This window comes from Centroberyx gerrardi, chromosome 4, assembly GCF_048128805.1.
Source record: "Centroberyx gerrardi isolate f3 chromosome 4, fCenGer3.hap1.cur.20231027, whole genome shotgun sequence".
NCBI lineage: Eukaryota > Metazoa > Chordata > Actinopteri > Beryciformes > Berycidae > Centroberyx > Centroberyx gerrardi.
Genome location: NC_136000.1, coordinates 13,888,652 through 13,901,325, shown reverse-complemented (window position 1 = coordinate 13,901,325; position 12,674 = coordinate 13,888,652). Strand labels below are relative to the sequence as shown.

Here is a 12,674-nt window from a genome sequence, read left to right as displayed (position 1 = left end):
ACCTGAAATACTCTGTCAGTATCCATGATGGATATAACAGTAAATGGTCTGGTGGTCTCTTTGAGCAGGCTGAATGGACCTTAATATTGGCAAAAGAAAATAAACATTATTGAGCACCTACGCTGTTTCATTATTCTAAACACTAGGTAAATTCCACTTGGGAATCAGAAAGTGTCATTTAGGGAGCCATTAAATATTCATTCATTCAAATCATTTAAAGCAGACTCACCCTGTGTTTGAAACCGCCTGCTACCCATACTGAAAATAAGTGTGACGTAAAATATGTAGTGTATTTCCACTGCACAAAAAATGCCTGGATATACAGTACATTGGCATGAATATAGTATGCTGCCCAGAAATACTAGACATACTGAGATGCCCCATAATGCATTGCTGCTGGTGTAACCTCTGTGGCCGTGCGTCACTTTCAGCAGCTGACAAGAAAATGATTCTAAAGGACTACAAATGTAAGTAGACAATATTCATTTCACTAACATGGTTCATGTGCCATCAAATATTATTATATTATAGTGTTTTCAGAATAAGTATTTTGTATTTTGTTTGTATCGTTCATAAGTATTTTGTTGTTGAAAATACACTTTTGGCTGCACAGGCTTGCTAGCTTTTTAGTCTGCTTGTGGTTTATCAAGAGATTAGCAATTAGTTTGCCTCCCTTTTCTTATAGTATCTCATATTAGCTGCTAATGTGGAAGCTGCAAGCAAGTATTTCAGAATAAATATAGATGTATGGTTAGCTGTATAACCTTATTACTTTACAACAATGGCGTACATGTTTGTTTCTTTCATGCAGGGACAGATGAGGACCTTGTGTGCCTGTCCAGTCGGCCTCGAAGGCCAAAGGCAGCGCTCCTCTCACCTCTTCCCCCCTGCACCTCTCCTCATCCAGAGGAAAGGACATCACTTGTCATTTTTCATTTTACTAATTAATTGTATATAATATGTTTTTGTTCAAATCTATCTATCTGTATATTTGTTTTCTGGATTCAAGTTGTGAATTTTAATCCGATCATGCAATGAGGTCTTGAGAGATCACAAAAGTATATTTTTTGTAAATGTGTTGAGAGACATGAAACAGAGAGTTTATAACATTTAAAGCTGTAGGCTGTATAAGGGAAGTTTGTTTGGTTCAGAGATGAGGCTGTGGTGGTTTGAGGTCTGCTGTCCATGGTGCTGACCACTGGTTACTGTTTGGGATGTGAGAGGTGGTGCAGTGGACCTTTTGGTAGTGACAGTTTTGCAGTTGTCTGCTCTGTGATAGATATGCCTGCTAATATGTATGCTATAGAGAAGGTGGTAGTGTGCGTGTGTGCATGTGGGGAAGGGCCAAACAAGAACATTTGCACTGGGGCCCATCACTATGTTGTTACGCCACTGGTAAGCGATAAACTGTACAGTTAAAAAATAAGAGGGAATTTGTCTGTAGCAGTGGTGAGTCAGTAGCTGATAAATGGGTTAACCAGATTTGTTTTGATAGTAAATACAGGAGGGGGAAATGTGTAACAGCATCATGCATAAGAGGAACATTTATTTAATCAGGAATTGACATGTCAAATGTAATATGTATTGATACATTTAAAGTTTTGGAGCAACAGGATTGAATTAAATTGGTTTAAATCGGTTTAAATTTAACCCTGCTCTTAAACTAGTTTTAAAGTTTGGTGCAACAGAATTAACTGCTAAACTGTGATTTAATCCAGATTTAATCCAGTTTAAATTTTAATCCCTGTTGATGCATAATATAGGCTAATAGCCAAAATAACTAAGGCTTATAGAATTGTGAATAATTTATACAATTCTAAATTATATATTTTATTACTGGATAAAAATAGGCTGTGTTGTTTTGTAACTTGGCCTGGTCAAGTGATTGTTTGAGTAGAGCTACTGCAGTCTGAACGGTCCGCTGGTGAACCATCACGTCAGTGTACAGTATGCAGCCTACATACTTATTAATATGTAGCATGTTGTAGATTAGTATCAAGTTTCCAACACAAAGCCGGTCTCCGTTGAGTTACTGGTTGAATAATATTAAAGAGGAACAAGTGCGCTGTGCTGCGTTTCCAACCGGATGAGTATAGTGGAAGTACCCGGTAAGAGCATTCAATTCAGTACAGCACCCGACCAGAAGAAAGTAGATATTTTCACAAGTCTGTGGCTAGTTTAATACATCCATGGTCTGTGGACTGAATAAGGTTAAGTTGTGACGATATGTGTATCAGGAAATGTAGCTCTGTGCAGCTGAATCTATCTTAAGGAAGGTAGAATTTCTGTTTAGCTAACAAGCTGGGGATATGTTGTTAACCTTAGCTTGCTACGTTAGCGGAGCTATGCTACCTCTAAAAGAGTACGTGCCTCGTATTTCGTAACACTGTTTGGCTAGAGTCAGTCACCAAGACAGAAGGTCCCGGCGGTGTGCAGCGTGCTTCTCTCCCCACTGCTCAGCCTTTGAAGGGACGGGCAGCAGGTTTTGTGCTGCCGCATCCATTCATTTGGTTTTGCGTCTGTGGCTCGATAGGGCTGTGCCTGAATTAATAAAGTATCTGCATGCAGTCCAGGTCTTAGAAATACCAATAACAGCAAAGGGAGACTGGTCTACTTTTCGAATAAGTTATGAGGGGCGTTTTGCAGAGGATACACAGCATCTTTGTAAAGTTTGCGCTGTTACCAAGCACATTTGGGAAGAAGGCGCTGCGCCCCGCAGCCTCGGAGGTGTTGACTTGCCACCTGCTGCAGCGAAAACTGCCGCCCTGGACCTCCTACTGTGTCCGCTACAGTGCCGTCCACAACGACCAGTTTGGACTGTCTAACTTTAACTGGAGGGTTCAGGGAGCCAACTACCAAATACTGAGAACGGGCTGCTTCCCCTTCATTAAGTATCACTGTACTAAAACGCCTCCACAGAACCTGGACTTTGAGGACAAGTTTTTCACGATGTTGAAAGTCATCAATCTAGGTCAGTGTGATAGATACATTTAGTGTCCCACCTTATTCTTACAAGATGCAGCCCGTTATAGTATGGTTTTATTTTCAAATGGAATATGATGGCATACATGAACTCAGTGTATCCACTTGTTGCAGGTATCCCCTGTTTAGCCTATGGCATCGGCTGCTGGCTGGTGGTGGGGGCGGCTGAAACGGTGCAGACGAGTGCCGGACCGGTCACAGTCTATTTCGCCTACAAGGAGGATGAAGGCGCACAGTATTGAACTAAGAAACAAATCATTGAATGCATCTCCAAGAGAGTGTTGTAGACCTACCTCTCCACAACAGACTGTGTTCTGGTGGGCCAGTTGACAGAAGTGCCATCCCATGTCACTATAGCAGTCCTGTTATATGTACAAATCCATTAGTGTTCAGTTATTAAAGACTATTTAAGTTGCACTGGTGGAGTCATTTATGCATGTTACTACACTGACATGCAATACTGACAGTGATGTACACAAAGCTACAGATATAAAATAAATAAACAATGTATTTCCTTAAGTTCAGGATGTTTACTGGCATAGCCTGTTAATCACTAATCAAGCTGTTTCCTAGAATATTCACAAAGTTTTCAGAGCTGTAAAATAATAACATAATTCAATTATGAAAGTACTTTTGCTACAGATATGAAATTGTATGGATTGGCTTGTACAGAAGGCTATACAGTAATAGTTTTCATACCACACTGACTAACAAATTAACACTTGGCTGGTGCCAGTTTAGCAGAATCCACTCTTCTTATGATGGGCTTTAATAATAGAAGAATAATTAAGATAAGGGATTGCTCACATTAGAGTAGCGTCCACTCTATCATTGCACTTGCGGGAATTTAAATAACTACAGCTCATTTATTTAAAGTGAAATTAGTGATCACGCTCCATGCAACAGATAGTCAATAGTGTTAGAGAAAAACTGGTGACAAGACAGGTCTGATAAAATGGGTTTTAATTACCAAAGTGTGGCCTTTGTGTAGGGGCATCTGCATCCCCTCCTTCAGGCCTTCTTTGGCCTTTGATTTCTGGTAATGTGCTTTGCTGACGGGGCACACTTACTGCTGCAGAGACTCCTGCTCCCTCTGAGAGGCAGGTTGACAAACTGCCATATTGATTTCCTCACCCCCTCAGCATCTCCTACTAATAGCATTTATCAGCGACCTCAATTTTCTGGCCTTGGCCTCTTCTTTTTTAGCAACAATGAAACTGAAGGAATAATTTCTTGTTGTACATGTAAATCAATGGACCTTTTGCCCCTCTTTGCTCTTGAAGGCTGAGATATCGGCCTACATGATGTTCATGTTGTACATGCTCCTCTTGAGTGTCCTTTGTAAAACTTGATTGTGATACATACAAGCAAATAACTGGATAATTGAATTGTGTGTCAAATTGTCAAAAATTGTTAAATGTTATGCCTTACTCTAAAGTGAAGGTATCTGTGTTCAGACTATCCAGCTGTAGGCCTAAGACCCACCCACATATCTTTATAGTAGGATCAGATATTTAACATCCCTGGAAGTAATTTGCATTGCACAATGAATCCACATTGAAATCCACATTTGAGAATTTTAGCCTGAAGACACTCATATGAGACAATTTTGACATAATTTCAAAATTTTATTAAGTGCAGAATGGCATATTGATGTGATAAAGAGGGATGAAGGAAAACAATGAATAGCTTTGTCTCAAGACAGTAAATTACAATCAAGATATTCAGCTCTTTTCTGACAACCCTTCAAGTACACCTCTATGGAAACAGAAATAGCTGACAAAAATAATATTTTTATATTAATGATTCCAACTTTGTTATGTGCACAATATTATATCCTCATATAGTATTCATGTGCAAAATCCTCTTAAACATAGTGATGATACCACATTATCTCTTAATCATACTAATTGCCTTTAACATGGAACATTTAGACACACTTATGGAAATCTGATCCGTAGTATCAGGCTGCACTTAAATCCCCCCTCCTTTCATCTCCAACCTTTCGTCAGGGCTGAAAGTGTGCATGGGGAATGCTCAGGCAACCATGTCTTAATTACTCATTGACCCTTTGACCCATGCGCTGCATTGATACTGCAGTACAGCGAGACATAATTGCATGGGGTTGCAACTGACTGCAGCTTTGTGTCTGGCTATTACAGGATGATGTGAGTCAGTGAAATCCAAGCTGTGGAGCCTGTGAGTACATTGTATTTGTTTTCAGGGCTGCACCTTTGAGCCACTCTAAACTGCAGGGGAGGGCTCCCCTCCAGCCCAGGCGGAGGCTTAGCGTTACACATCGTACCTCGGTCACCACCAGTGCAGGTCTAGGATATCTAGACTGCAAATGGACTACTGTAAATTAACGGAAAATATAGCTGCACTTTGGTGAAAGATTGATGCCTTTTAATAGCCATGGTAGTCTAGTCCTGTATTGAAGCGGCTAAATTACCCCACACACAACTAGTGTGGTAATGAACAAAGAATTAATGCCTGTTTGGCATGTTTAATTGCATGCTGAAGCTGGTAATAAGTTTTGTCAAGGTGAAATCTTTAAATACTTATACTATTTAGAATTTAGGTAAGTAAAGCAAAACAAGTGCTGAAATTGAGTGTAGTGTTGCTGTAAATTGTTAATGTGCAACAGTGAAATTGCTAATCAACTTGCGAGGTCTTGTAATTATCTTCTAATTAGCTTATAAGTTCTGTTTCTTCTGTGTAAAAAAAAAAAAAAAAAAAGTAGCACTAAGCATGTTCATTTCCTTGAAGTGGTTGATGCGGCCAATTCTGAAATCAATTATTTAGCAGGAAAAATCACATTATTTTTTCCTCTGTCATATAGATATATGGCTTGGCAGAAACAATTATTGTATGAACAACCCCTGCAGCTAATGCTGGCGAGGTTATCATTAAGCCTCTAGATCGGCCACCAGCACCGTCTCCATGCTTGCTCCACTAGCAGCAGGGGGACCAGAGCCATCACTCAGATCACTGTAAGGAGGATCGCCCTGAAATTACATCTTAATTCAGAGGTGTCAACCAACATTGTCACAATATTCATAGTGAACAGGCACTTTTTGAATTCTAATGTGACAACTGAAACATAAAGCTCATTACTTTTCAGGTAGATATATCGCCAGTTGCAGACATATATTCATGGTGATCAGCTTCGAGAGACCCATTTTTCAGTGTACAGGTAATAATGACCATATACATTAGAAGTGAATGAAGGTGAAATATGTAAAGTGAGCAGACCATAATGCTTTGAAAATACAGTTTTGTAATTGTTGCAGGATTTGCCATTGAGACTTGAATCACTACCTTTTTCATGTGCTGTTGGGTGAGGAAGTGTTTTTCTTTTGGAGGGGGGTTGGAGTTGTGGAGCCATTAAAAATCTATTATGGTGTATCTCTTGACCCAAGGGATGACAAGGGGCACCATATTTCTTTTTTACATCCTCCCATCCTTCTTTTTCTTTTTGAGGTTTAGAGAGGGGGGGGCTGTTGAAAGACTATGCCTGCTGTGCCAATCAGTGTTGCCAAAGCCACTGACAGTGGGTGGCTGAAATGTCTGTCAGTCATCTTCTCTGGCGTAGTCTTTTCAAGACCAGTCCCATCTGAAAGTAGGACTGGAAGGTGCAGTGAATAAAAACACTGGACAATTCCATCAAGGTCCCATAACTTTCACTCCACATTTATGAAAAATGCACTAATTATTCTTAGAGTTGTTCTGAAATGTATATAGTTTAATACATCATTGTCATTGCTTTATAATGGGTTTAGTTCAGTGCACTTAAGCTTGTGCACTTAACCTTATGCCAAATGCCTTTTTTCTTCCAGTGCAAGTTGATTATTGTTTTGTTTTTCTCTCTTGGTGTTGATGTGGTATCATGTTCACTTCATTCATACTTAATGCTTACTCTGTTGACATTAAGAGTAATGGATTTTAATAGTTTTTCCACGACTTATCGGGAGAGTTAAATTAACTATCCATTTTTATTATATATTATGCAGTATTTAAAGTTTCAGCTCATTAAAAAACAGACGCCCTCCATGCCCCCCCGGGCTGTCTTTTACCCCCCACCAGCATGCAGTCAGGCTCCTCTAGCCACAGGCTCTGCTTGATCTGTTTTTCTTAAGTCAAAATTGAAATACTCAGAAATATTTATTTATTTGTTTGTTCATTTTCTTTTACCAAAGAACAGCCTAATGTCTTTGTAGCATAAACAAGTGGCATCCATGGATCAGACAGAGGGGATAAGGCATTGTTTTATTTGTTTATTTGTTACTTTGCTTGCATTTTTATCATTGGAGATCAGGGCCAAATAGCCTATATCAAGATGTACTGTATGTACCTTAATTTTGCACCAGAATGGGCCCCTTGTGTTGTTTGATTGCCTTCCTCCTTACTTGCACAATAAGCAGCAACCTACACAGCAACTCAATGCCGGACTGGGGATTTACATTAAATACACTGATACTGTTGCTGCATACAAACATAGAAGTGGAATAAATCAATTTTGTTCTCAGAAATGCTTCACATACTTTTTGATGCAGCGTGATCTCCAATCTTTCTGCAAATGAGCTGCAGTCCCCTGTAATGGTTTCTGCTCCTCGTGGGAGGCCGGTGTCTCAGAAAAGCTGCTGATTGAAGGAGAAATGTAATACAGGTGTAAAGCAGACTTGATAGGGGTCTTACACGAGGGTTATGCATTTTAACAGTGATATACATACTGTTACATATTTATCAAAGAATATGGAATTTGCTGGGTTGACTGTTCCCAACCCGCTGAGACTTGTGGGTTTCTGCTAGGGTGTTGTTAATTCTGCCAGAGAGGGTAGCTATTATGTTGAATTAATAGGAATTAAGGGGTCTAAATTGGTTAAGTAAGCACTCCATTAATTGTGAGTGGATTGCTGTAGCTGTGTGTGAGAGGTTTATAGGCGTTATAGGCCACTGGTACATAGCTGAAAGAAATGGACTGAATGACTGGTCAGCGCACAGCAGTTGTAGAAAAAAAGCCCAAATGAACTATGCATATGTTACAGTATATCTGGGAAAATGGTAAATGTTCATATTTACCACAGAATTTGTAAATGTACACATTTCCCAAGGTAAATATTGTAAATATGTAAATTTCCTGGTTAATGTGAGTGGAAAATGTGATTCACAGTAGTGCAAGGCTCTCTCTCAGTCCATGAGCGCCCTGCTGACCACATATCCATAACATGATGAGCGTGCATTGTGCACACTGTCCGACGCTACAGTGCTGTATCTGAGGGTCTCCTGATGAATTTAATCAAATTAGGATATTGACCAAAAAGTATCTGTTGTTGTAGTAATAATAATAATGAATAAACTTTATTTATATAGCACTTATCAAAACAGAGTTACAAAGATCTTCATAGCGTTAAAAACAGCTGGGAAAAGAAATAAACAACATAAAACAAAATGCATGGAATAAAACACTCCAGCATATTGACCATAACATAATCAACATATAGGGGAAAAAATAAAACAGCACAATGAACATATAGGGGAAAAATTTGATTTGAGAGGCAAGCATGTTTTGCGCATCCACACTTTTTTACATGTGGATGAAAATTTGCAAACTACATCTACATTGAATACATAGACTATTAACACAGCAATGTCTTATCTGCCTAACAAAAGTAACGAGAGTTTGGCAAAAAAATGTTGGCCTCAGATGTGCTCCATCTTCACTTTGTGATGCAGCTCAACTGGGAGGGCATGCATGAAAACTTAGCAAACACTGAAGCAGGGTCTGCCTTTGCCAATTTTTTTGACATGGTAGAGTTACATGACCTCACGTCCCACACCTCACAATCTCACCACAATTTGGACACATGGTACACTCATAACAAAACGTGAGATCTGTGAGAGAACCTGTGACTAGCCTTTTCCACTCACATTAACTGCCAAATGTACACATTTACCAGATTTACCTTGGGAAATGTTTATATTTACCGCCTTGCTGGTAAAAGTGCACATATACTGGTAAATGTAATTTTCCCACATATACTCTAACACATACATTGTGAAAAGGTAGTGATTTAATTGAATTGAAGGCTGACCTTGAATGAGTTTGTTCTGAAAACATTTAAGCAATATGTGTGACTATGGATAATGTTTGATTTTTGGGGCCTATGAATCTGGACATGGAGTAAGCTGCTGTAAGTCAAGGTGTGGCAAGGGTCAGAAGGAAGCATCTGCCTTAACTTGATGTGCCTCCCCTAGCAGAGGTGGACTAATTGAGGTGTGTTTTTATCTGGGCTTGCTAATGATGATGAGAGTGCAGGAGAAGTAGACTGTCCCCTTAGGCTGAGGGATAGCATGGCTTAGCCAACCTTCTGTACTTATTGTCCAACAAAGGGGGAATTCACTTAATACAGTGCTTCAGAAAAGTGGATAATTGTGGCCACAATCAATAAAGTAGCAGAGCGGAAAATGAAAGGTGTTTGTGTGTGCAGTGCAGCTCTGTTGTAGATATTTGACAGAAATCGAGAGCAGCGAGGTTCCTGTTTTTGTGTTTATTGTTTTTACCCAAGTGATCGTCCGTGCAAGAAATTCCAGTTTATGCATGCAGTATACATATGCATTCAGGTTAAGCTATAACTATATACTTTGTTTAAGTGTGCATATGTAGGTGTGACCGCGTGCACATATGTGTGTGCTTGCATGTGTTTGTATATATACGATAGAGGGGGTAGGTTTGGTTGGATGAGCCACATTGTTCCTGTGCGGCCTAGTGACATCGCTGGAGGGCAGAGAGGGATAGAACCTGAGAGGGGTGACAGTGATAAATAGCCCTTTTAATAACAGCTGCCCCACTTGGCCAGCTAGTCCCAGTCAGTGTCCTCTGTGTATTTATGCCTATGTTTATTTATGCATCCATAGCATGCAGGAAATCACCACCGCAGGGGTACAATCATTCTTTTTTGTGGTGGGGGGATTGCATTGGTTTAACTTTGGGAAGAGGTAAGCTAGCTAGTCTTAAACCTAACAGATATTCATTTGAGCCTGCGGTTGATCTGTTTTTATGTCTATGCTGAACTCTTCTCAGAAATAAGTCTTACTGCGACTGTGGAACTGTAATGATGCTGAAAGTGCTAACAAAGAGAAGATTGTACCTTCTTATTAACTCATATGGCTCTGTTTTAGGACCTCGCTATTGAGTGGTGGCAATAGCACTGAAGCCCAAAGAGAAGAAGCCAGAAGTCAATTTATAAATGCATTAACAGAGCCTGCAGGTGTTGTATTATAATTTATTTCAAGGACAGATTAGACGTACTAAGTATATTATACGTTTTCTAAAGAATCCAAATACACTAGCACTGTGAGCACCAATGGTTTATCTAATGCTTTATACAGCCTTGAGTCTGCATGGCTTTTGACTACTTCAGCTTATTGTTGCTGTATGACTGAAGGAAAAATCCTTTTGTCTGCTGAAATATGACCCGGGGCCCGGGCCTGTGAATAGGGAGAGGGGAGGCTGTAGATCAGAGGTGTCAAAGCCTCTTCCCGGAGGGCGATGCCGGGGCTGTTCTCACTCAAACTAGTTCCCTCCCTTTAATTGGTTCAATTAGTTAAGTATCCATATACATTATCATGTATGCATTTTTCATGACTCCTCTTAACGCTCTGTTTAAACAGAACAACTTCCGGCTATGATTTGCCATTTGGATGAATGTCAAGGAGACTAAATGATTGCGCTAATTGAGTAATTAAAAGCAGATGTTGGAGCAAGAGCCAACAGCATACACTTTAAACACTTTGCCCTCCAGAAAACCTACAGTGTTTTTGACACCCCTGTTATGTATGGATATCCCAGAGGTGCCTCTGTAATAGTTACAGTTTCACCCTTGTGATTATTCAGTTGAAGTCTTTGCTATTGAGCCAAAATGGTGTTTTTATGCTATTTTGACCATGGGAAATGGTCTGGAAAAGAAAAGCCCATCATGCTGCCTAATGGCCAGAGTCAGTGGTGCACGGATTCAACACAAGCTCTAGACAGGCAAAGCATGATATCTCTGCACTCACCCTATCACTCTTACCCCCCACTGTCCTCTGGTGGGACACTAGTGGCCTGTATGAGACTCTTTCAAGGGAGATGATGTTATGTCGAAGGTAATTAACATTGGAAATGTGCCAGAAATGGGAATCAGTGTGCCATCAAATCACAAAGGAGCGGAGAGTATTTCCATGGTTCTGACAGCTGTAGTGATTGGAGCATAGCTGGAAGGCATTACAAAGTGCAGATCAATAAGTAACAATTTTCCTATTAAAGAAAAATTACTTGGACATTGCCCTAAGATAGCTTGTGGCTCCTTCATTTCAGACCAACTGTGGAGGAAAAGTCTCTTGTTGAGGGAAAGTATGTGTAATATTGCTTTTACCGTGATGTTGTTTCCTATTCTGTCACCCTGCACTTTTACAGCAGCGTTAGCATTTGGCAGTAACTTTGTAATTCTATTAGAGTATTTTCAAGTGGACTTTCATAGTCATCCTATTTTCCCAAATAGGCTATCGTGGCTATTTCACCTGTAAAGCATATTTTTATGTTGTATAGCCAAAGTAATGATTACATACTTGAATGCAAAATGCAGACAGTTCATATATTCAAAAGCAATGGAGAGAGTTAATGACAAATCTTCTTTTAATAAATCTCTAGGCCACTAGCGTGGCTAATGAACTTAGTAATTACTCTTCATTGGTTGGAAGAGTTTAGCCTGGGTGAGATGAAAGCAGTGGCTGCTGGGAGCCACAGGAATGGCACAACAGGCAACAATCAACACAGTGTCTGCACAACAATCAATCAAAACTGTCAGGCCCTTAACAGTCAGAGTAATTTGTTGGTGTTCTTCAGAAATGAGTACACCATGTAAAATGTAGCTAAGATCACTTTCCCAAACACCTTGCAGCACAATATGTTTAAACCAATGAGATTTGTGTCATATGATTTATCACACTGCTCTTAAAAAAATATTCTTTTTAGCTGAGAAACTGTTCCATGAGCTCAAATTACACTATCCAGTATTGAAGTCCGTTCTTATTACAATATAATGTAAGGCCTGATGTTAGTTTTTGGCTTAGTGTTAACAGCTTTGGGTTTTTTGTTGCTGTAGGTTGTTTTGTTTTGTTTTGCTTTTAACTTAAATGTCTAGTTGACAGTTCATGAGTCATGAGTTTAAGATGATACATTTTGGACATATCTTTATTATACATATGCTATATATATTTAGTATGTTGCATATATGTTCAAATATACTACATACTAGGCAATAAAATCTACAAGATGTAATATACGTCAGACAGACAACCTTCAATAACCTGCAAATGACATCAGTGGTCCAGATTGGATAGACTATACCTTATTTAGGTAGACAGTATTGAAAGTTAGCCATTATATTTAAATATGAATTGCAGTGTTTTATTGAACATCTGTTAAACCACAGTGATATTTAAATACGAGTCAGAGCAGGGTGGTGTGTAATACTGGACTATTCACAGATGCTCCTTTCTGCAGAGCTCTAAATCATGTTTCTTAATTCCCAGAGCCACATCTCAATCATATTCCTTGCTAATTTGAGAGTCACCCTCATTTCATTTTAAACGATTCATTTTCGGCAAATTTGTAAATGGCCCTGATGTGTTCTACAATTTAGTCAATT

The 12,674-nt window shown here is 39.4% G+C and overlaps 1 protein-coding gene across 1 annotated transcript; it reads left to right on the top strand.

Annotated features, from left to right (window-relative positions):
• The first annotated feature begins 2,168 nt into the window (after positions 1-2,168).
• Positions 2,169-3,229, top strand: c4h15orf61 (chromosome 4 C15orf61 homolog). Its single transcript, XM_071896543.2, has 2 exons — positions 2,169-2,971; positions 3,097-3,229. The coding sequence occupies exons 1-2, from the start codon at positions 2,629-2,631 to the stop codon at positions 3,222-3,224; spliced, it is 471 nt and encodes a 156-aa protein (XP_071752644.2). The 5' UTR covers positions 2,169-2,628; the 3' UTR covers positions 3,225-3,229.
• The last annotated feature ends 9,445 nt before the right edge of the window (positions 3,230-12,674 follow it).